The 21,914-nt window shown below is 47.4% G+C and overlaps 2 protein-coding genes across 4 annotated transcripts in view; one reads left to right on the forward strand and one right to left on the reverse strand.

Moving 5' to 3' along the window:
* The window catches only part of ABCC3 (ATP binding cassette subfamily C member 3), a 55,860-nt gene extending 50,374 nt beyond the window's left edge, over positions 1–5,486 (forward strand). For all 3 annotated transcript variants that reach the window (XM_063629882.1, XM_055258488.2, XM_063629883.1), the window contains 2 exons: positions 1,184–1,378; positions 4,899–5,486. In XM_063629882.1, coding sequence (XP_063485952.1) covers positions 1,184–1,378; positions 4,899–5,007 — 304 coding nt within the window. In that variant the 3' untranslated portion in view covers positions 5,008–5,486. The remainder of the gene's footprint in view (positions 1–1,183; positions 1,379–4,898) is intronic.
* Positions 5,487–6,973: 1,487 nt separating this feature from the next.
* Positions 6,974–21,589, reverse strand: ANKRD40 (ankyrin repeat domain 40). Its single transcript, XM_055258501.2, has 5 exons — positions 21,209–21,589; positions 14,258–14,406; positions 13,132–13,620; positions 10,672–10,853; positions 6,974–9,875 (listed from the first exon to the last, which is right to left on the reverse strand). Exons 1-5 carry the CDS (start codon positions 21,340–21,342, stop codon positions 9,729–9,731), a joined length of 1,101 nt encoding a protein of 366 aa, XP_055114476.1. The 5' UTR covers positions 21,343–21,589; the 3' UTR covers positions 6,974–9,728.
* Between the last annotated feature and the right edge of the window lie 325 nt (positions 21,590–21,914).

The raw sequence follows: 21,914 nt of genomic DNA on the forward strand, positions 1-21,914 counted from the left end.
CAGCAGTTCAGCTGGTAAGGGGCAGAGGGGGGACTCCGGCTCTGTCCCAAACCTTTCCTTGCTGTATCACAGCCACCTCCCTCACCTGGACAACTGGTGGGACTCCCTTGCCACCCAGGCAGCCCTTAAGACTAAATAGGCATCTTAACTGGCTCTCACTTACATAACCATGTGGGGGTGGCTGGCAGACAAACACGGTCTCTCCAGACCCTGTGCCCCATGACTGTCCCTTGCTTGATCCATTCTTCTCACCTGCTTGCTCTCAACACTTCCCCCAGAGCAAGCCCCACCCCGATACACGCCGGGATCAGAGACAGAAATCAGCTCCCCTCCTCCCTCACTGAGCTTGTAGCCACTTTAAGTATAACCTGTGTCCTGTGCCAGTTCCACCATAAATCAGCCCTGAGTTCTATCCGGTGGCTCATTCTGCTGCCAAAACCTTCATTAGTTGCGGGAATGGGCCAGGGAGAGAGCCTGGACTTTACTCCGGCTGTGGTGACTCACGCCTTTGGGAAGGGCTGAGGTATTTGTCCTTGGATGTGGGGATGCTGTGGCCTCTGGTTGGGAGCACAGCCTCATTTTGTCTGCTGGCTCTGGCTTCCAGGGCAGGAGGCTGAAGGCGTGTGTCCTGCCCCTCCTTTACCTCCTCAGTGACCAGACACAAAGAGTCCCCGGGTCTTTCTCTGCCCTGCCCTTCTCTTGTCCCCGAAGCAGAGCCCTGGCTTGTATTCCCTATGGGGTGGGAGGTGACTGCCTGAATTGTGTGATATTAGGCTCAGCAAGATGGCATCGTGTGGCCTATTTGCAAATATCCGAGAAGAGCCATGCAAGCATGTTCTTACTAAGGTGTAAACGGCTGATAGAGTGAAGCAGAGAAACATCACGGCACTAGCTGAAAAGCAAGGATGGGGAAGAAAGCACCAAGAGAGGAGGCCAAGGGTGCCGAGAGCAGACCAGGGATTTCACAATGCCTTTTAGCACTGGCTCATTCCCTGAGGCCCCTCATTATCCCAATGGTGTCCAGACCTCTGCTCCGTTCTGGAGGGCTGGGCTGTGGCAGAAATAGCAGAAGTCAGACAGAATACCAGTCCTGGGCTGCTGAGGAGTGAAACAGGTCTGGGAATGAGGCCCAGAGGCAGGTGGGAGGCCCCCAGCTGGAAATGACTGCCTTCTCCACTCCTAGCGTGGGCCAGAGGCAGCTCGTGTGCCTGGCCCGAGCCCTGCTCCGCAAGAGCCGCATCCTGGTTTTAGACGAGGCCACAGCTGCCATCGACCTAGAGACTGAAAACCTCATCCAGTCTACCATCCGCACCCAGTTTGATACCTGCACTGTCTTGACCATCGCACACCGGCTTAACACTATCATGGACTACACCAGGTGGGACATGGAAACCCGAGCAATGGGGAACCTGGTGGGGCCACCTGGGGCATCAGGAATGGGCAGGGCAGATTAGGGTTATCTGAACAAGGCAATGTTTCTGGGATTGCTAGGGCATGGCAGGCAGAGCAGAGTTTCCCAAGATCTGGATAAAGGGCAGACCACAGTGGGGTGGCCTGGGCTCAGGGCTGGGGTATACAATGACATTTTCATTTCTTTCTTCTATTTTTTTTTTCTTTTTTTTTTTTTGAGATAGAGTTTTCCTCTGTTGCCTAGGCTGGAGTGCAGTGGCTCACAGCAACCTCAGCCTCTCGAAGTGCTGGGATTACAGGCATGCACCACCACACCCGGCTAATTTTTGTATTTTTAGTAGAGACGGTTTCACCATGTTGGCCAGGCTGGTCTCGAACTCCTGACCTCAAGTGATCCACCTGCCTTGGCCTCCCAAAGTGCTGGGATTACAGGCATGAGCCACCACGCCCAGCCTCAACAATGACATTTTCTAACACATAGGGAAGGGCACACTGGGCTCCACAGGCACTGTATTTGTGCACAGGCCACTTGCATCCTGCCTCCTCCATGAGGCAATGTAAGGGGAACTGGAGGCTTCATGCTGAGTCCCATCACTTCCTGAGAAACCTGCTGGCAGAGTGCCTGCATGTCCCTCATCTCATTGGTATCTCACAGCCACTCTGGTCGCAGATGAAGAAGCAACTCAGGTGGCAGCTGGACCCTGACAGCACCAGGAGGAGCTGAGCCTTGTGGGGAGAGCACTGTGTCTGAGCCAGAGGGCTCAGAGTCCCAGGCTGCTGTGTGACCCTGGGCAATTTGCAAAACCTTTCTGAGCCTGTTTCAAATGAAAATGATGCTTTGTGGGATTGTCCTAGTCAATGAGGGCTGGGCACAGTGGCTCACACCTGTAATCTCAGCACTTTGGGAGGCCAAGGAGGGCAGATCACTTGAGGTGAGGAGTTCGAGACCAGCCTGGCCAACATGGAGAAACCCGTCTCTACTAAAAACAAAACAAAAACAAAAATTAGCTGGACGTGGTGGTGCATGCCTGTAATCTCAGCTACTCGGGTGGCTCACACTGTAATCCCAGGACTTTAGGAGGCTGAGGCAGGCAGATCATTTGAGGTCAGAAGTTAGAGACCAGCCTGGCCAACATGGTGAAACCCCATCTCTACTAAAAATACAAAAATTAGCCTCGCATGTGGCAGGGACCTATAGTCCCAGCTGCTCAGGAGGCTGAGGCAGGAGAATCACTTGAACCCAGGAGGCAGAGGTTGTGCCACTGTTCTCTAGCCTGGGTGCAGAGCGAGACTCTGTCTCAAAAAAAAAGAAAAAAAGTCAATGAAAGATATTTAAACTGCAGGTGATCCTGAGAAATGACAGTGTCCTCCCCAGCCCCTTACTCTAATTCTTGCACGAGGCCCTCCAAGGATGAGGGGAGGGGCCATGCCCTCAGAAGCTTGTGGTTTCCTTGGAGAGGCAGACCACTCCCTCACTGTGCCAGATGTCAAGGTGTGGTGCTGGAGGTCGAGGAGAGAGGGCTGGGTGACTCAGAAGCCTCACGGGAGGCCGGGCGCGGTGGCTCACGCTTGTAATCCCAGCACTTTGGGAGGCCGAGGCGGGCGGATCACGAGGTCAGGAGATCGAGACCACGGTGAAACCCCGTCTCTACTAAAAATACAAAAAAAAATTAGCCGGGCGTGGTGGCGGGCGCCTGTAGTCCCAGCTACTCGGAGAGGCTGAGGCAGGAGAATGGCGTGAACCCGGGAGGCGGAGCTTGCGGTGAGCCCAGATTGTGCCACTGCACTCCAGCCTGGGCGACAGAGCGAGACTCCGTCTCAAAAAAAAAAAGAAGCCTCACGGGAGTGAACTGGCCCTGGCCTGGCAGGCTGCGCTCCCTAGAAACTAGAGGGGAGGAGGAGGCAGGAAGCTCAGACAAGTCTCCTTTGAAGGAGTATAGTGGGAATACCCCAACAAGCCTTCATTCACTCAAGAAACACTTGCAGGACGGTGGGGTGGGGAGGGTGCCATGGACAAGGCAATGGGTCAGACCTTGTCTCTCTTGGAAGTACCCCCACGCAGCCAGCAGTGTCTTGGGAGCCAAGCTGAGAATGCCTGATGCTACCCTCTGTCCGTCCCATCCCTCTCCTACCCTCACCCCCCACTCCCATTTAGGACCCCACTAGGAGAAGGGAGGGTGGGCAGGAAGTGCTGAGCCCTGGGTTTGGAGGAGGGACAGGGCTGGGCTGAGAGGACCTGTTCCCAGGCCTAACCAAAACTGTTTCATTCACCAGCAGCCCTAGGGTGGGGGGCTTGGATGGAGGTTGGGAGTTCATTCTTTCTAGTGGAACAGGCAGAAATTAATCAAATAATCCTGTGTAAATAGGGCCCACAGGAAGGAAGCAAAGGCCTGTGTGTGCAGGCCAGAGAAAGGCTATGCACACAGGGTGGCCAGGGCACTTTCTCCTCTAAGGAAGGGATGCACCACCTAGGCCTGAAAGAATGAGAAGAGTTGGAGGATTGAGGTGGGGCAATAAGGTAGGAAGCGAGATGAAAATTGCAGGCAAAGGACATAACACATGCCCCAAGGCAGGAGGGTACAGGAGGCTGGAGTGCATGGGAGGGAGGCAGTAGAACCAAGATGGGGGTGGAGAACAGGCCGCACTCTGCTGCACTTTGAGGACCGTGGGAGAGCATTCAGTCCTTACCCAAGAGCAATCAAAAGCCACTGAAGACCTCGATTTTGGAGTCAGGGTTGGGATGGGGGCAGGGGGCGGTGGCCAGGCAGTGATGTCACAGACACAGTCCTTCCCAGGACACATCTGGGAGCCCAGTAGGCTGAGAATCAGAATGCAGTCAACCCCCTCCCATGGAGGAGCACTTCTCCAGGCTGGGGAGAGCCCTTTCCCCCCTGCCATACCCTGGGGGAGCCAGCCCACTGGCCTTGTACCAGGTGCACCTGGTGAGTGGTTGGTGGGAGATTCTAACCCTGGGCCCAGGCCTGGCTGTTTGTGTGTGAGCTGGAGACCCACCGAGCAGCAGCAGCAGCAGCAGCAGCAGCAGCCGCCACCAGATTTGCAGCCCAAGCCCCAGATTCCAGCGTCAGCCTCGCTGCAGCTGGTTTCCTGCCGTGTGCTTTTGTGAGCCGACACAAAGCAGATGGATGTGCACAGAGCCCAGTGCACAGGCCCGTGGCTCCCTGCACACAGCCTGCTGAAGTCCTGTGACCCCGGCAAGGGGAAGGGCTCATTAGGGAAGGTTTTCAGAGCCCCGACTAGCAGAGATGAATAGGACCTTGTGTTTGATCCCAGAAACCGCTTCACTTGCCAGAACCAACAGAATGGCTAAAATAACCAGCCTTGCAAGTGTGCACATGTGGTGCGGCGGCTGTGTTGGGTGGGTTGGCATGTCACTGTGGGCCTGAGCAAGCACCCAGAAGAGCAGGATTAGACGATGTGACCAGGTCAGGGCTGATGGAAACCTGACCACTTCTCTCTTTTTTGACTAGGGTCCTGGTCCTGGACAAAGGAGTAGTAGCTGAATTTGATTCTCCAGCCAACCTCATTGCAGCTAGAGGCATCTTCTACGGGATGGCCAGAGATGCTGGACTTGCCTAAAATATATTCCTGAGATTTCCTCCTGGCCTTTCCTGGTTTTCATCAGGAAGGAAATGACACCAAATATGTCCGCAGAACGGACTTGATGCAAACACTGGGGGCACCTTAAGATTTTGTACCTGTAAAGTGCCTTACAGGGTAACTGCTGAATGCTTTAGATGAGGAAATGAGCCCCAAGTGGTGAATGACATGCCTAAAGTCACAGCTAGTCTGAGCCAGTTAGACTAGTCCCCGGTCTCCCGATTCCTAACCGAGTGTTATTTGCACACTGCACTGTTTCCAAGTAACGATTTTATGAAATGACCTCTGTCCTCCCTCTGACTTTTCATATTTTCTAAAGTTTAGTTTCTGTTTTTTAATAAAAAGCTTTTTCCTCCTGAACAGAAGACAGCTGCTGGGAACTCAGTCCTGTACTCTGGGGTGCTGCCTGAATCCATTAAAAATGGAGTACTGATGAAATAAAGCTACGTGGCCAACAATATGTATACACTAGTCTTTTTGTGCTTGTTCACAAGGTTTGGGGATCAGGATCTTTGGAGGAGGCCAAGAGGAAGATTTTCTACACATGTACATGGTTGTAGTTACCTGAACCTCAGACCCAAGAGCTCTTGGCTGCAAATATTGCCTTCACAGCCAAAATTCCCTGGGTAATTGCCAGTAGCTCCTGCTCTGCTGTTGCAGATATTGTAAAAAGGTGAGAAAGGCCCTGAAATCTGACCTGGGGCCTCTTGGGAAAGCTGCTGTGAACACCTCCACGTTCATGTCATCCCTCAGCCCTCTATGCCCGTTTCTCTAGGGACTGAGAAGTGCATGATGCTTTTACTTCCTTGCTCATTTCAAAGTCTGTTCCAGACATTTCCTATAACCAGTGAGGCCTCCAAGTCATTCATTTTCCTCAGTCTAGCCAGAGCTGAATGTGTGAGCACAAAGAAGCCAAGAGGCCACCTCCTGCCCAGAGAGAAGGCACCCACACTCCCAGGCTGGCAGACAAGATGTGAGGGTGAATTAAATTTGCTTTTTTGAGCAAGCCAACAAAGAGTTTCTTTTCTGCAGGTCAGAGTCCACCTGGCACAGGCCTTCTATTTGGAATGGATCTCTTCTCCTTGTTCCTAAGTGTTCTGGTCTCCTCTGTCTCGCTCTCATTTCCTCTATCTTTGTCTTGGTATGATGTGAGTGGCTGTGGGTGATGGTGGTTTTCTCCCCAACCCTAAATGGTTTGCAGTAGATATGGATGGAGGTGGATCCTTTGATTGGTTTTTTCTATATGCTCTGGGTCAGCCTGTGCTGCAGGACCATTTGTTACAGGTTAATCGCATTTTTTTGGCAGGCTGTTTCTGCCCAGGATGTTTATGAGTATATGGGAGATGACTTCCATCCTTGTGATAAAGCAAGTATGAAAGCACAAATGCCCAAATTATTCTGCCTCTCCTTGGCGCTAAGAAAAGGCCTCTGCTATGCTCTCTGATTTATTAGGCCAATTTGGCTTGACGTCTGCTTTGTGAGGTGCTAGCTGGCCTGAACCAACAGAAAAGCAGACTCATTCAGCATCAGTCTCCGCTGAAGATCTAGAAGTGTAAGGCTGTGTTTCCTCCCCTGTCCTGGGAGTTTGCTTCTGAGCTCACTGAGGCCCTGACAGGTGCTGACAGCCCAAAGGAGAGGCTCAGTCGGGTAAATAGGATCATCAGAAAATGTGGTTCAGAGGGTGACCTCCATCTAACTGGCTCAGCTACTCCAGGGACATGAAGCCGACTGCTGCGAACTGGAAGGAAAGACGCCGCACAAAATATCTGTCCCCACGTGCTACTCACAGGGTATGAGCAGGATGTGGAGGAGGCTCAGGTGGAGAGAGGGCCCTTCTAATTTTCCTCCAGAGCTTCTGGTCTCTGGGACTGTCCAACAATTTGAACCCCCTATGATTAGAACTATAGTCCTGTTTAGGAAGCCAAAATGAAGGCGTATAGGATCGGTCAGTTAATATTTAATTTTAATAATACTTGTTATGTTTGAACAGTCAGCAATGCACAAAGAAAAAATCTCCAGTGAATGTTTACACACAGTGTGAACACATGCTTTAAATATGCAGTGGAGGAGGAGGGGTGAATTCACAGTTAACAAAGCTAAAAAAAAGAAATCCTCGTTATAAATTACACAAAGCATATAAAAATATTTCTCTGAATGCATAGATTAAGACTTCAAACTCACCTACCGGCAACTGTGCAGTCTTATTCCACTGCGATACGCAGCAGTCAGTTGACCACAGAGGATTTTATAAAGGAGAGACCGGCATAGGGCAGAGATACATCAAACCCACCTCTCACCGGAGACACCAGTCCCTTGCTTGCCTCTGTCACTAAGCCCAGAACATGCCCTGCAGCTGCTCCTCTGGAGGCCATCTCCCAGCCAGGGGCCTCCACTGCTCCACTTTAATTAATCTGCGTGGCTGAAAGTGTTTCAACCCAAGTAACTTAAGACATGAATTAATAGTGAATTTATTTCCTCTAGGATAGAACCAGACTTAACTTTATCAGTAAACTGTAACTTTTTTAGAAGCAAAGAAAAAAAGGTTACTACATCTAGTTAAATTCACTTCCAACTGGTTGAAACACAAGGGAGGGGCTGGGCGGGGTGGCTCACACCTGTAATCGGAGCACTTTGGGAGGCCAAGGCAGGTGGATCACTTGAGGCCAGGAGTTCAAGACCAGCCTGGCCAACATGGTGAAATCTTGTCTCTACTAAAATACAGAAATTAGCTGGGCATGGTGGCACATGCTTGTAATCCCAGCTACTTGGGAGGCTGAGGCAGGAGAATCGTTTGAACCTGGGAGGTGGAGGTTTCAGTGAGCTGAGACTATGCCACTGCACTTCAGCCTGGGCAACAAAGCGAGACTCCGTCTCAAAAAAAAAAAAAAAAAAAGAAACACAAGGGAGGTTTCTTCTTTAAAGCACTTGAGAGAAAGAGGGTAATAAGTAACCTTCACTCTGCTATGCAAACACTGTACAAGGGTGAGTAAGTCACCAGCAGTAATTGGTGGGATACAATTAAGTCACTAAACAGAGTGATTCCATGAAGTTAGCCTTGAAAAACATCTCAACCTCTTTTCAGCATTTAGGCAGCAGCAGGAAGCCATTATCTTAGCGCAACATTCTCTTCTGTTGACATCTTCTGCACGTTCTCACTCAACTGTAGTGTTCTAATAAAATTAAGTTAACACAGTTAGGAAGTTGAGTTTCTTTGGAAACTGTAGGCACTATGGGGAAAAGCTTCTTAAGACAGCAGGGATGCCCTTCGACAGCTGGCTTCAAACCCCTGCTCTCCTGTTTGTCTAAGTGTGCTAGTTTTTATTTCTGAAGTTAAGCTGTTTGTTTCAACAAAACAGTGGCTGCTCTTTTAACATTAATGACACTGAAGGAAAGGAAAAGAATCCTTGAATGCATTCTTTTAAAAAATTCCTGTGCCATACTCAAGAGTTTAATCAGGTGTTTTGTTTCTGTTTTTCAGAACAAAGTCTGGTAGACTCATAACTGACTTTGTGAAGTGAATTGGTGGTGGTAGGGGGATCACTAAGATCAAACAATTTGTTTACAAAAGCAACAGATTTCAGAATTGTGTAAAAACCCTAATAATTTCAAAATAACCTTTATCTTTGATACAAAAATAAAGATGCTAACTCCTTTAGCTCAGTTTCCCACAATAACCTTTAAAGTAGCAACAGATTCAGTCTCAAAAATTGCTTTTCATTTGTAGTGGAAAATGAAAGTGGAGAACATGGAACAGCAATATTTGTGCTCTTCTCATAGGATGCAGTTACACAGATGACTGGAATCACTTCAGAGTAAAAAAAAAGTGGGCTGGGTGCAGTGGCTCACACCTGTAATCCCAGCACCTTGGGAGGCCAAGGACAGGAGGATCACTTGAGGCCAGAAGTTTGAGACCAGCCTGGGCCACATAGTGAGACCCTGTCTCTATGAGCAGGGTGGGGGTGGGGGGCATTGTAAAAAAGCAGTTGCTCTTTTAGAAGGCATCAGAGAGCCCTCTAGTGACCACGAAGGGGAGTTAATGCAGAGATGACTCAAGAGACAGAGAAGCAGTCATGAGTGTTCACAAAGGAAAAAGTGAGGGAGGGAAAGCTCTTTTGGTTAACAGCATATTTACAATTAGTTAACTGTATTCTTAAATACTTTTAACCTGAGTAACATTTATAAATATGTTATAGGAAACCTCACAGTCACAAGTCACACTAGAATCCATCTGTCCAGTATCTGTGCTGTCCCCAGTCTTCCTCTCTCATAAGTTCCCAATGTCAGGAGAGTTGTGAGCATGCAACACCAAGAAAAACACATCCCAGCCCTTCAGGTGCACTGTCAACAGGAGTGGCTAGAAATAGGCTCCGCTCTCTCTCAGCTTCTGCTTAGACAACTCTCTTACATTCTGGACATAAAACACATTGGATATAGAACCTTCAGCTTCTGCCTCTCCAGACCACTTCCCAGCTGTTCAAAGCTTCAAGCAATAGGTTTATTGTGCACCAAGAGGCTTGGAAGAGTGGCACCGCTGCTTGGGGGTCAGGGGCTTCCTACCTTGGCAGAATGACGTTAATATATACTATGCAGTGGCACCAGAGGCCCTCCCGGGCATCCGAGGCATTTAGATCAATGGCTTGTCCTTGGCCCAGAGGTGATGCACACTGTCATAATACTCAGTGATAAAAGTCCCTGCTGCATTAGTAAGTCAGTTTTGAAGCTCTCCTGTTATAGCAAGGCCTTTCAGTCAGTGTGGATGCAGCATTTCTGAACAGAAAATTATTTTCACTTATCATCAGAACCAGTTCCAGCTCCTGGAAATCTTGGAGTCGAGCAACATCCTTGTCCTAAAACAAAAATATGTTAAACAGATTAGCAGGAGCCACTTGTCTCCATATGTTTGGTGTACTGCATTGATACCAGTATCTTGTCTTATTTCAAAACCTAGAAGAAAAAAAAAAAAATCCCTGTGGCAGGCTGTCAGTGATAGTGCAACTAAGGCCCCAGGATGATTGGGTTGCAAAGTAGAAGTCCTTAAAAACAGCTCAGCAGCTGCGACAGCATAAGCACACACCGCGAAGGGGCAGGCAATGCACAGATCAGTTTCCCAGGTGCCCTGAGAAGCCAGAAGCCTGATGTCAAAAACCCAGAAATGTATGAAGGCCCACACATGCATCTATGTGGATTTGCTCTGTAACTGAACTTGGTCCTTCACTTGTAAAACAGAAGGCACATCTAGTAGTGCGCTAAGTTAATCCTCACAGATCACTACAGAAACCGAAAATAGGAACATGTGAATGATAATTCAGAAACTTCTCTCTGGTATCAACTTCCAAAAATGCCAGTGTGGCTGGTCTGAATGCAATGGTGTTTACCACTAGTTTGTAAGACTGTAACTGGCCAAACACCAGTTACAGATGTCTTTGTTCCTTCTCCACTCCACTGCTTCACTTAACTTGCCAAAAAAAAAAAGCCAGCGTCTCTATGGACTCAGTAGAAGGAAATGATTACATTTAGAAAACCACTCTTTGCTCCTTTTCTATTCTTTGTTTATTCCCTCAACTACCTCATATAACCAAGGAGGGAGCTAGGTATTTTTCAAATGCAAAAAGCAGCCATTCATGCTTAACAGACTTTTCTTACCTTCCTTAAAAGAGTATTGGGTAACTTTCTGATCTTCTCCACTTGATCTGGATGAACACCCAGCTCACAGCAACACACTCTGAGCAGCTCTTGGTAGGTGAGCCCCTGTCGGTCCAGTTCAATCTCAATGAAATCATTTTCTCGAAGCGATGGGTTCTGAATTCTCACCTTGAGTACCAGCTCTAGGAAAAAAAGGAGAAATGTTAACGAATAGTTCTGGCACAGCACAGCCCATGTTGTTTAAGATCTTTTCCAGAAGATGGTTATACTTAATCATGCCAAAGGTCTGTGCGTGATTAACAGACCTGTTTGGTGGGAAAACCAAGTGCAGCCAGCAGGGTTTGCTCAGGCCCGGTTCTGCCTCTGCTGGGGCAGTTTCCTGCATTGTCGTCCGTACTTCTAAGGCTATGTTCACAAAGTAAGAGCAAGGCAGGGGAAACCATTCCAGCTATGTAGAAGGATAATTTACTTCTGCCGTTGGAGCTAAGGAGGCAAAGTCTTAAGAACAGGTTTGGGTATCAAACTATACATGAACAGGGGAAGGGGGAAGAAGGTTGGAAAGAAGCATGGGCAGGATGTGAGTTACCCTGAAAAGATTTAACAATTATGGACCTAAAGGTATTTGTAAAATATGAAACTCCTTGCAAAAAAGACAGTACAAGAGCCAAATGACAAGCTACTAATAAAAGCTAAAGTATAACTTGATTTGAATGTAGCACACCTTCATGAGGAAGGGGTCTTGGCTTATTATTCATAGGTCTGGGATCTAAGCAATCTCCTCCTTTATTCTGAACCTGGCTGCCAAGACAGCCCGAGTCAAGCACCCTGTACATTTGGCAGTTCTGCTTTGTTCCCCGTATATGAATCCCTTGTGGCACCCCAGGTCACTGTTAGCACCTACAGTAGTAACTCCTCAAAAACAGGAAGTGAGAGAGTTACTTCTAGGAAAAAAGGAAAGTAAGACTAGCTGCACCCTATGGTGTTTGACTAGATTTGGAAGAATCAGGATGAACTTGTGGTTTTTAATATATTCAAAAAGATATACACAGATAGAGAAATATTGATATCTTTCCTGGCTATGTGCTCTCAGCGGGCCTAGAAGAAATGATATACCTGTAGCAATGAGGACACCTAGTGCCTACATCCTGGTGTCTGAATACCATTCTCAGTGGGCCTAAGTGGGAGGCAAGTTTGCTGTGTGCCCTAAATACCATTCTCCACCAAAAAGAACCAGGGCTTCTTGGAGAAATGACTGATTCCAGGGTTGGGGCAGGAAAAGTTATGCTATTGAGCCTGGAACATCTTGCTGCCCCAGAAAGTAAGGCAGTGCTCCAAGAACAATGAAGGCACGTGAAAGGGTCATAAGAACTAGCTTGAAGGGGCTCCCACTGGCCAAATCTGGGATAATTTGAATAATTAAAAAATGATAGTAACAGATTATAACCCACTGAATAAAATAAGAATATATGAGTCAATACTGATATGAATGAAGGAGAAGGGAAAGCCCTGCTTTACAGTAAAATACCAACTAATAAGTAGAGAAAGTATGATAGAAAATCACATCCCACAAAAATAATTGGCCTGGACTCTTCAAAAAAGATCAAGATCAAAAATGATAAAGGGTAAAGATTCCAGATTAAAGGAAACTAAAACGACATGATAACTACATGCAACGTATGATCCTGGGCAGGGCACAGGTGGCAGAGGAGTACAGATAGTCCAGATAGATATCAATAGTACAGATAGTACTATTTCTGTAATAGTACAGACAGTACTTATAGTAGATGAGGGAATACAAAAGGCAATGGTTGAGACAACTGACAAAATTTAAACACGGTCTATGGATTACAGAACAGCATTAGCTCAATATTACATTTCTCAAATTTGGTCATTTGTACTGTAGTTGTATAACAGAATATCCAGCTGGGTGCAGTGATTCACACCTATAATCTCAGCACTTTGGGAGGCTGAGGCAGGCGGATCACTTAAGGTCAGGAGTTTGAGACCAGCCTGGCCAACATGGTGAAACCCCATCTCTACTAAAAATACAAAAAAATAATAATAATAATAATTAGCCAGGCGTGGTGGCATGCTCCTGTAATCTCAGCTACTTGGGAGGCTGAGGCAGAAGAATTGCTTGAACCTGGGAGGCGGAGGTTGCAGTGAGCCAAGATCACACCACTGCACTCCAGCCTGGGTGACTGGGCGAAACTACATCTCAATAAAAAAAAGACAGAATATCCTTGTTCTTAGGAAAGATATAATGGAAAGAATACTGAAGGATATCAGGGTAAAAGGGCAAAAGGTAAACAATTTGTGAATTTGAGTAAAGGGAGTTCCTTATATTAGTCATGTAATGTTTCTGTAAGTTTGTAATTATACCCAGAATACCTCATTAAATCCCACCCCTCTGGACACCAACTCCCCTGTTGCAGAGGCTGTTTGCTGATGAGGGGTTACCTTGCATATTAAATGGAAAGGCTCCAGTGAAGAAAAATGGCTGGAATGCTGGCGCTGGTCCTGCATACGTCCCATTTTGAGGCTCCAGAGACATTGGTGGCTTGGACGGGACAGAAGAAAACAGGGAGCGGCTCTGACTCACTGGTGGCTGACAAACAGGACCCGGTTTTGTGCTTTCTGGTGTTCTGAGTATGGCAGAGGGGGCCGACACATCACCATTCTGAACTAGTGCCAAAGAGGTGTGGTCCCGGGGAAAGGCCCCTAACAGGGGAGGTTCCCCAGGGGGAAGCAATGGAGGTGAGCCATCTGCAGGGGGTGATGCACGGGGTGTGGAGGGGCCCCCATTCTGCATCTGGGCTGAATCCTCTGCTGTGGGTGTATAGATAAAAGGGAAGGCTGGGTTGGCCAAATAGTTGGGAACAAAGGGCAGTTCTGACTCCTTCTTCAGCTGGGGGAGATTGTCATCATCCTCATCATCATCTTCTTCCACTTAAAAAGAAGAAAAGAGAAATTTACACAGTCCTTTCAAAATTATCAAAACAAGGTGTCTTTTGGAAGTGGTATCTTTCGGTATGTGACATTGGTCAGTGTCAGGCCAGAAGAAAAAAGAATATTTCATTAGGTTTGTGATTACCATTTTTATCATTATTTAAATTTTACAAATAAAAAAATAAAACCTTACAATGCTGACCTCCCCAGAAACAACCTGGAATTACTATCTTGGCACAGTAATTTGCTTTTAGAAATAGAACAGTTGCCGGGAGCGGTGCCTCGTGCCTATAATCCCAGCACTTTGGGAGGCCAAGGCAGGCGGATCACCTGAGGTCGAGAGTTTGAGACCAGCCTGACCAACATGGTGAAACCCTGTCTCTACTAAAAATACAAAATTAGCCAGATGTGGTGGCACATGCCTGTAATCCTAGCTACTCGAACCTGGGAGGCAGAGGTTGTGGTGAGCCGAGATCACGGCACTGCACTCCAGCCTAGGCAAAAGAGCTAAACTCCGACCCAAAAAAAAAAGAAAAGAAATAGAGTAGTTGTTTGACCAGCATTAAGAATGTAGCCAATAATACCACAAGTCTTCAATGAGTCTGACAAAATCAAAAGTTCCTCCAAACAGACTCACCTCCCATAATCTTCCTGATTTCTCTCCTTGATGTTAACTGGACTGGCATTTCTCCTTTTGTAGTAAGAATTTCTTTGTCAGCTCCTGATTTTAACAAGTAAGAGACCACCTGACCATGGTTTCGTTTACATGCCCAGTGTAAACAAGTCCTGTCCCAACGAAAAGAATGATTGAAAAAGAGGAGAAGTGATTTGGGATTTCAGATTCTAAACATTAGTAAATAATGTATACACAAGCCTGTTAGAGTTCAGCTAGAACCAGGTAACCGGGCTGGTAATCTCAACTTTTCACAAAGCTGATGATCAAAATATTTAATATGCTTAAATTTTGTTTTTAAATTTCATTTCTGGCTCCTGAGAAAAACTAACTTAACCTAGGAGTTTTAATTTCAATAGCCTCCAAAAGGTAAGCTTACTGGCTGGCTAACTCCAATGATACCGTGGAGTATACTCTATCAGTATCACTCATTAGATCATCTCAGTCTCTGAAGATATTTTTCTATTGCTATATTCCTTTTCAGGGACCATGGAAACTCACTTCATATGCCACCTGAAGATTCAATATTATCAGGCTAATAACCATCTCCTATCAGCAGCTTGCTCTGTCACTTAAATTATTATTATGACAGCAGACATTCTTGTCTGAATCCCAGTTGCTCACTTTCTTTTTCCTTCTTACTTTTCTTTCCTTAACACACACACAAAGGATTTCCAAATTTCCATTTTTAAAAAGTTGGCTTCTCTAGTTCCCTCCAGAAGGCTAAAAACATATCCTCATCTGTGTAAACATAAGGCACTGCACACATACTTCAATTCCTGAGGTACTTAAAAAATATACATCAACAACCAAAATTCTTCAAGAACAGGTTCTTCTAACATATCAGACTCATTTAAGTAAAACTAATCACTCAATATTGTACACAGAGGAAGCAATTCTGCACACTCTGAAGGGCTACTATTTTAATACTGTACAGAAACATAATCAGCATGCCAGCAAAAACTCCATCTTAACAGAAATGAAAGATTCAGAGCAACTAAATCCATCCCTAGGTGCCAAAGCTGACTGTATATTATGGAAGGAAAATACTTTTCGTCCCTGTGTTTTGAAATGTCTTCTTTCACCAACTCTCTAATTGAACTGAGATAAATATCTTCAGAGCTCTTATAGCCAAATACAGAAATGAAGATTAGAACAAATGTTCAATAGTGAAGGTTAGTTAGTTCACTAACCTGGGAAGTATAATTATTGGGAAAGTTTATACGATTCCAGGAAAAAGCTGATTTGCCCTGGGCTTAACATTACTAACTTACAGAAAGTTAGCATGTCTGGCTGGCTGGGAGCAATTCCATTGATGTCTCAGAGTGATATTCTACATTATGGTTCATTAGAATTAGATTATCCAGGTTCCTTTAAGGTGTATTCCACGATGCAATGACAAAATTATTGCTAATTTGGGAAAAATAAGAGTCTTGTTAAGTTTGGGAGAGAAGAGTCTTGATCAAGCTCCCTGAAGGCAAGGAAGTGTTTGCTTGGCACATATACATGCTTAATTAATATTTACGGAATGGGCCAGGCGTGGTGGCTCACACCTGTAATCCCAGCACTTAGGGAGGCCAAGGCAGGCAGATCACTTGAGGTCGGGAGTTTGAGACCAGCCTGCCCAACAGGGTGAAACCCCGTCTCTACTAAAAATACAAAAATTCATGTGATGGTGCACGTCTGTAATCCCAGCTACTGGGGAGGCTGAGGCAGGAGAATTGCTTGAACCCAGGAGGCGGAGGTTGCAGTGAGCCAAGATTGCACCACTGCACTGCAGCCTGGGCGACACAGCAAGACTCTGTCTCAAAAAAAAAAAAAAAAAGTACCAAATGAGTAAACTAAGGATAAAGTGGACCTTGCTTGAAGTAGAAGGATCCAATTTACCCTTGATTCTGGGCAAACTGCAACCTTGAGTGTGTTTGTGTGTGGATGTCTGTGGCACAGGCTTAAAAAGTGCACAATTATAATGATAAGTGAGCCCTGAAAAATGAATGAAGCATGATGAGAAAATATGCTCCCTTTTGGGAATAAAATGCTCACTTGCTAGTGGTAGATGACTTGTTCATGACAAGCTGGAGAGTAAAGGAGGTAATTTACTACCGGTGGGTCTGAGAGACTCTGGGACAAGCCAACTTGCTAAACTACCACCCATGTAAAGCAGGGTTGAGCCAACATAGCATGGCCCCCACAGCCCTGTGCCTTAGTAATCATCATTTACAGTACAGAGCTGTGTGGCTCGGGGCAGCCATAACTCAGAGCCCCTGCAGCCAGGTAATATTTTCAAGTTCTTCACGAACCAAGGGTTATGCATGACACTTGAATTACAACTGATGTGGGGGAATGATTAGTGACCAATCTAATTGATAGATTACTCTATCTTTGAACTTCAACTCCTTAAGCTTTACATTTGCAGTCAGAATATCTTATTAGTGTCGGAAACTATTTCAGACCTGAGGCACTGGGTGTCATTCATCAACTGGGCATCACTCATTGGTGCTGAAATTGTGATTACTGAGCAACTAAGAATTGAAAGCAGTCACCATTCTGCTTTGCAATGCAAGACAGTACGTTTTATGAGGGTAACCTTATATTCCATTACACGGCATATTGCTTCATAATAAGAAAACAACAATGGCTAACACAGGTATAACGCTTTACATGTTGGACATTGTTCTAAAGGCATTACATGTATTAACTTATTTAATCCTCTAAACCCATGAGGTAATACTATTGTCAACATTCCCCCCATTTTACAGAAGAGGAAACAGACATCAGCAAATAAATAAGCAAAGCACACAGTACGCTAGGTGGTGAAGTGTGACAGCAATAGTAAAGCAGGGAAAGGCATTAGGGGAATGCCAGAGGTTGGAAAGGGGCATTGTGCAACTTAAAACTGAGGGCCCAGGAAAAGCCTTGCCACGAAGGTGACATCTAAACTAAAATCTGAAGGTGGTAAGGAAGCAAACCATGTGATATCTGGACGGAAAGCATTTAAGAGAGTGGGAAGACAAAACGCAAAGATCTTGAATCAGGACTGTCTGGTATTCCAGAGAAAGCAAGGAGGCCAGGGGAAAAAGGTAAGCAGAAGGGCAAATCCCATGAGATTAGCACAGAGGTAAGGAGGGAAGATGTGGGGACAGGAAATAGAAACTGTAGGGCCCTGTAGGCTTTTACTGAGTGAGATAGGAGCCATTTTTGAGCAGCGTGAAATGAGCTGACTTATGTTTTAAGTCAGGATCCCTCTGACCACTGTGTTAACTAAGAAGACTGTATGATATAAGCTTAGGAGCAAGGACACTAGTAAGAGGCTATTGCAATAATCCAGGTGAAACAATGGTGGCTTTGTACCAGAGGTGTAGCGGTAGGGTTAGTGAGAAGTAGTCAGATTCTGACTGTATCTGAAGGTGGAGCTCACAGAATTGGCTAACTGGATGTCGGTTGTGAAATACAGGAGGCAAGCAGGAGGCAGGCAGGGTGCCAAGGGTTCCGGCCTGAGCACCCCTGAGAGGCTGAGGACTCAGAGCAGCAGGCTTGAGGTGGTAGAGGGATGAGGGGAGACTTGGAATTCAATCTCGGACATGTTGAGTTTGAGGGGCCTATTAGACAGTTCCTCCAATTAAATCTACAAGAGGCCGGGTGCGGTGGCTCATGCCTATAATCCCAGCACTTTGGGAGGCCGAGGCGGGCGGATCACCTGAGGTCAGGAGTTCGAGACCAGCTTGGCTAACATGGTGAAACCCCATTTCTACTAAAAATACAAAAAATTAGCCAGGCGTGGTGGCACACACCTGTAATCCTAGTTACTTGGGAGGATGAGACAGGAGAATCACTTGAACCCAGGAGGTGGAGGGTGCAGTGAGCCGAGATCACGCGTTGCACTCCAGCCTGGGTGACAAGAGTGAAACTCCATCTCAAAAAAAAAAACAACAAACAAGCAAAACAAACCTATAAGAAGCCTCTTCAGGCTGCCTCAGAATCACTTCACTAACCACCTGCTATGGGGCAGACATTGTGTTTAGGAGGGTAGGTCTGGAATCAGATACCAGATTCGTCTTCTGGCTCCACTAGTTACTGTCAATCCTATGACCTTGGGAAGGGGCACTGTGCAAAGTGAGGAAACGACTTACGCTTTCTGGGCCTCAGTTTCTTTATCTGTAAATGGAGAGAACAATAACTATGTCCCCAGGTAGTTGTGAACAAGCTAACACATGTAAAACACTTAGAACCCTATCTGAGCTGGCTGGGCGCGGTGGCTCACGCCTGTAATCCCAGCACTTTGGGAGGCCGAGTCAGGCGGATCACAAGGTCAGGAGATGGAGACCATCCTGGCTAACACAGTGAAACCCCATCTCTACTAAAAATACAAAAAATTAGCCGGGCGTGGTGGCGGGCGCCTGTAGTCCCAGCTACTTGGGAGGCTGAGGCAGGAGAATGGCGTGAACCTGGGAGGCGGAGCTTGCAGTGAGCCGAGATGGCGCCACTGCACTCCAGCTTGGGCGACAGTGCGAGACTCCGTCTCAAAAAAAAAAGAACCCTATCTGTGCTGCAAAGCAAGTTCAACAAATGTTAGCTATTTATTTTATGCTTCATCTCATTAAGGGCTCACAATACTCTTCTGGAACAAGTAGAAAATGAAGCAACTCGGGCAAAGTCCCATAGCTAGGCAGGAATGGAGGAGAACCTGCAGGAAAGACCAGGCTCCTTCTACACAACACCGCCTCCCAGTGCCAAAATGGTAATTCACAGCTTTGAACCAGAGCAATGCTGAGAAGAGGTTACATACACAGCAGCAAGTTTGCAAAGACCTGTTAAAAAAAAAAAAGAACAAAAAGGTAGTATCCACTGTTTCCTGGCCTTCTGGACAGCTGTCCAGGCTGTTTTCTTTAGGGAAATTAGGTAGAAATTTTTTTCTTTTAAGACTGGGGTCTCGCTATGTTGCCCAGGCTGGTCTCAAACTTCTGGGCTCCAGTGATCCTCCTGCCTTGGCCTCCCAAAGTGCTGGGATTACAGGCGTGAGCCACCAGGTCCCACCAGGAAGATAGACCTTTTTTTTTTTTTTTTTCAGACAGAGTCTCGCTCTGCCGCCAGGCTGGAGTGCAGTGGTGTGATCTTGTCTCACTGCAACCTCCGACTCCCTGGTTCAAGTGATTCTCCTGCCGCAGCATCCCAAGTAGCTGGGATTACAGGCAAACACCGCTATCCCCAGCTAATTTTTGTATCTTTAGTAGAGACGGGGTTTCATCATGTTGGCCAGAATGGTCTCGAACTCCTGACATCGTGATCTGCCCACCTCGGCCTCCCAAAGTGCTGAGATTACAGGCATGAGCCACCGCGCAGGGCCCAGGTAGATAGACTTTTGAGGCAGTCTGGAAACCATGGTTCTGGTGCTAGCATATTAATAGTTATGTGGCCTAGGGCAAGTTATTCTCTGGGGTTGAGCCTCTCTCCATTGTCCCTTTCAGTTCCAAAATGGATGATTCCACTTAATAAAAAAAATGTAAACTCACTTTTTTTTTTTTTTTTGAGGTGGAATCTTGCTGTGTCACCCAGGCTGGAGTGCAGTGGTGCAATCTTGGCTCACTGCAATCTCTGCCTCCCAGGTTCAAGTGATTCTCCTGCCTCAGCCTCCCAAGTAGCTGAGACTACAGGCGTGCACCACCATGCCCAGCTAATTTTTGTATTTTTAGTAGAGACGGGGTTTCATCATGTTGGCCAGGATGGTCTTGATCTCCTGACCTCGTGATCCGCCCACCTCAGCCTCCCAAAGTGCTACTCACTTTAATTCTAAGCTAGCAAAATAGTCTGGCTAAGCATTACCTGAATCAAAATTTTAAATTTTAAATGCAGAGAGCGGAATAATGCCACATTCAGTAACTTTAAGTTTTGACCACCAGCAACATCTTAAGATGAGACTCCTTATTTAATTGGGAAGAATTCAATCTGCAGGCAGACATCTAAAGTCTTGGGTGACATTCTGTATTTGAAATTGTAATAAGAAAACTGGCCGGGAAAGGTAGGCTCACATCTGTAATCCCAGCACTTTCAGAGGCCAAGGCGGGTGGATCACTTGAGGCCAGGAGTTTGAGACCAACCTGGCCCCATCTCTACTAAAAATACCAAAAAAAAAAAAAAATTAGCCGGGTTGTGGGGGCGCACGCCTGTACTCCCAGCTACTTGGGAGGCTGTGGCAGGAGGAGCACCTGAGCCGGGGAGGTAGAAGTTGCAGTGAGCCAAGACTATGCCACTGCACTCCACCCCGCGTGACAGGGCGAGACCCTGTCTCAAAAAAAAAAAAAAAAAAAAAAAAAAGGAAAGAAAAGGAAAAGAAAGAAAATACTCCATAGGATAAACAAATGAGTCTTCCCTCAAACAGGCAACTGTAGGCAAATCGGTTGCAGTGAAACAACAGAGAAGCAGAATGGTGGGTGATGCAAATGTGTTTTTTTTTTTCCTGGTCTTGGCTAAGGAAATCGTGCTAGTTTATAAAATTCATATTTGCTCAGTTGCTTATGCTTTTAGCTCTGCAAGATGTGTTCTCCAGAAGCACCTACGGCAAATTAACGCAACACTCGAATCGGGGTGAGCTCCAACGCACAGTCGCTGAGAATCACTGCCTCCAGCACCGCCCTGACCAAGTGAGCCGGGAGCGCGGGGGAAGGGGGTAGGGCACCAGAGTCCCAGTGGGCGCTGCCCCGAGACCACGTGGGCCGGGATTTGGGCAGGACGCGCTCCCGACCGCACGAGGCATGGGGGCCAGGGCTGGCCTCAAGTGGGCACAATCTCGGAGGCCCGAGGTGGCAGGCCTCGCCGTAGCCCGGCGTCCAGGGACAGCGCTGGGCCCAGGTCGCGACTGACTGCCCCACGCCTCGGACCGGCTGCCCTGACCCTAGGCCTCCCCCGCTCCCCACTTACCAGCCGTTGACCTCATTTTGAGAGTTCACATCCACCCCGCTCTCCACCAGTTTCTGCACCTCCCGAATGTCCCCTAAGGCCGCGGCCTCCCGCAGCCTCTCCTGCTGCTCCTTCTGCTCTAGGAGGGCGTTCATCTTCCCACAGCCCCAGGCCCCCGCCCAGGCCCGCCTGCCCCGCCCCGCCCGGGGCCTGTCAGCGCCGCCGCCGTCGCCGCGGCCCGCTCCCGGCCATGGGGAGGGAGCGCGGAGCTCGCCCGCCCTGCTCGCGCCGCTGCCCGCGCCCGTCCCGGGACTTCCGCTCCCTCCCGCGGGCCGCCCCTGCTGCTCCCGGCCCGCAGGCCCAGGCCTCCTCCCCGGCCGCGCCTCCCGAAGGCCGGCTCCGGGGGACCCTATTCAGTGTGACAACCCTGACCCAGATATTTTCCGTTCCGACCCGGGGCTCCGGCGCCCGGGTTGGCTGTTTATGTAACTACTGCACAATATTATATGCCATGATTCATTGACTATTTTTAGACCTCCCCACCCCGCAGTTTAAGGGAGGAGGACAAGACACATGAAAAGAGAAAAAAGCATAGTTGAGAGCCAGAAAAGCCTTATCCTCTGGTGCAGGCTGTTTACCAGGCATCCAAAATAATTGGTGGGTTCTTTTTGTTGGGATTTGGGTTTTTTTTGTTATTTTCCCCCAGTTTGGTTGGCTCCTTTTCCTT

Source organism: Symphalangus syndactylus, chromosome 20, assembly GCF_028878055.3.
Source record: "Symphalangus syndactylus isolate Jambi chromosome 20, NHGRI_mSymSyn1-v2.1_pri, whole genome shotgun sequence".
Taxonomy (NCBI): Eukaryota; Metazoa; Chordata; class Mammalia; order Primates; family Hylobatidae; genus Symphalangus; species Symphalangus syndactylus.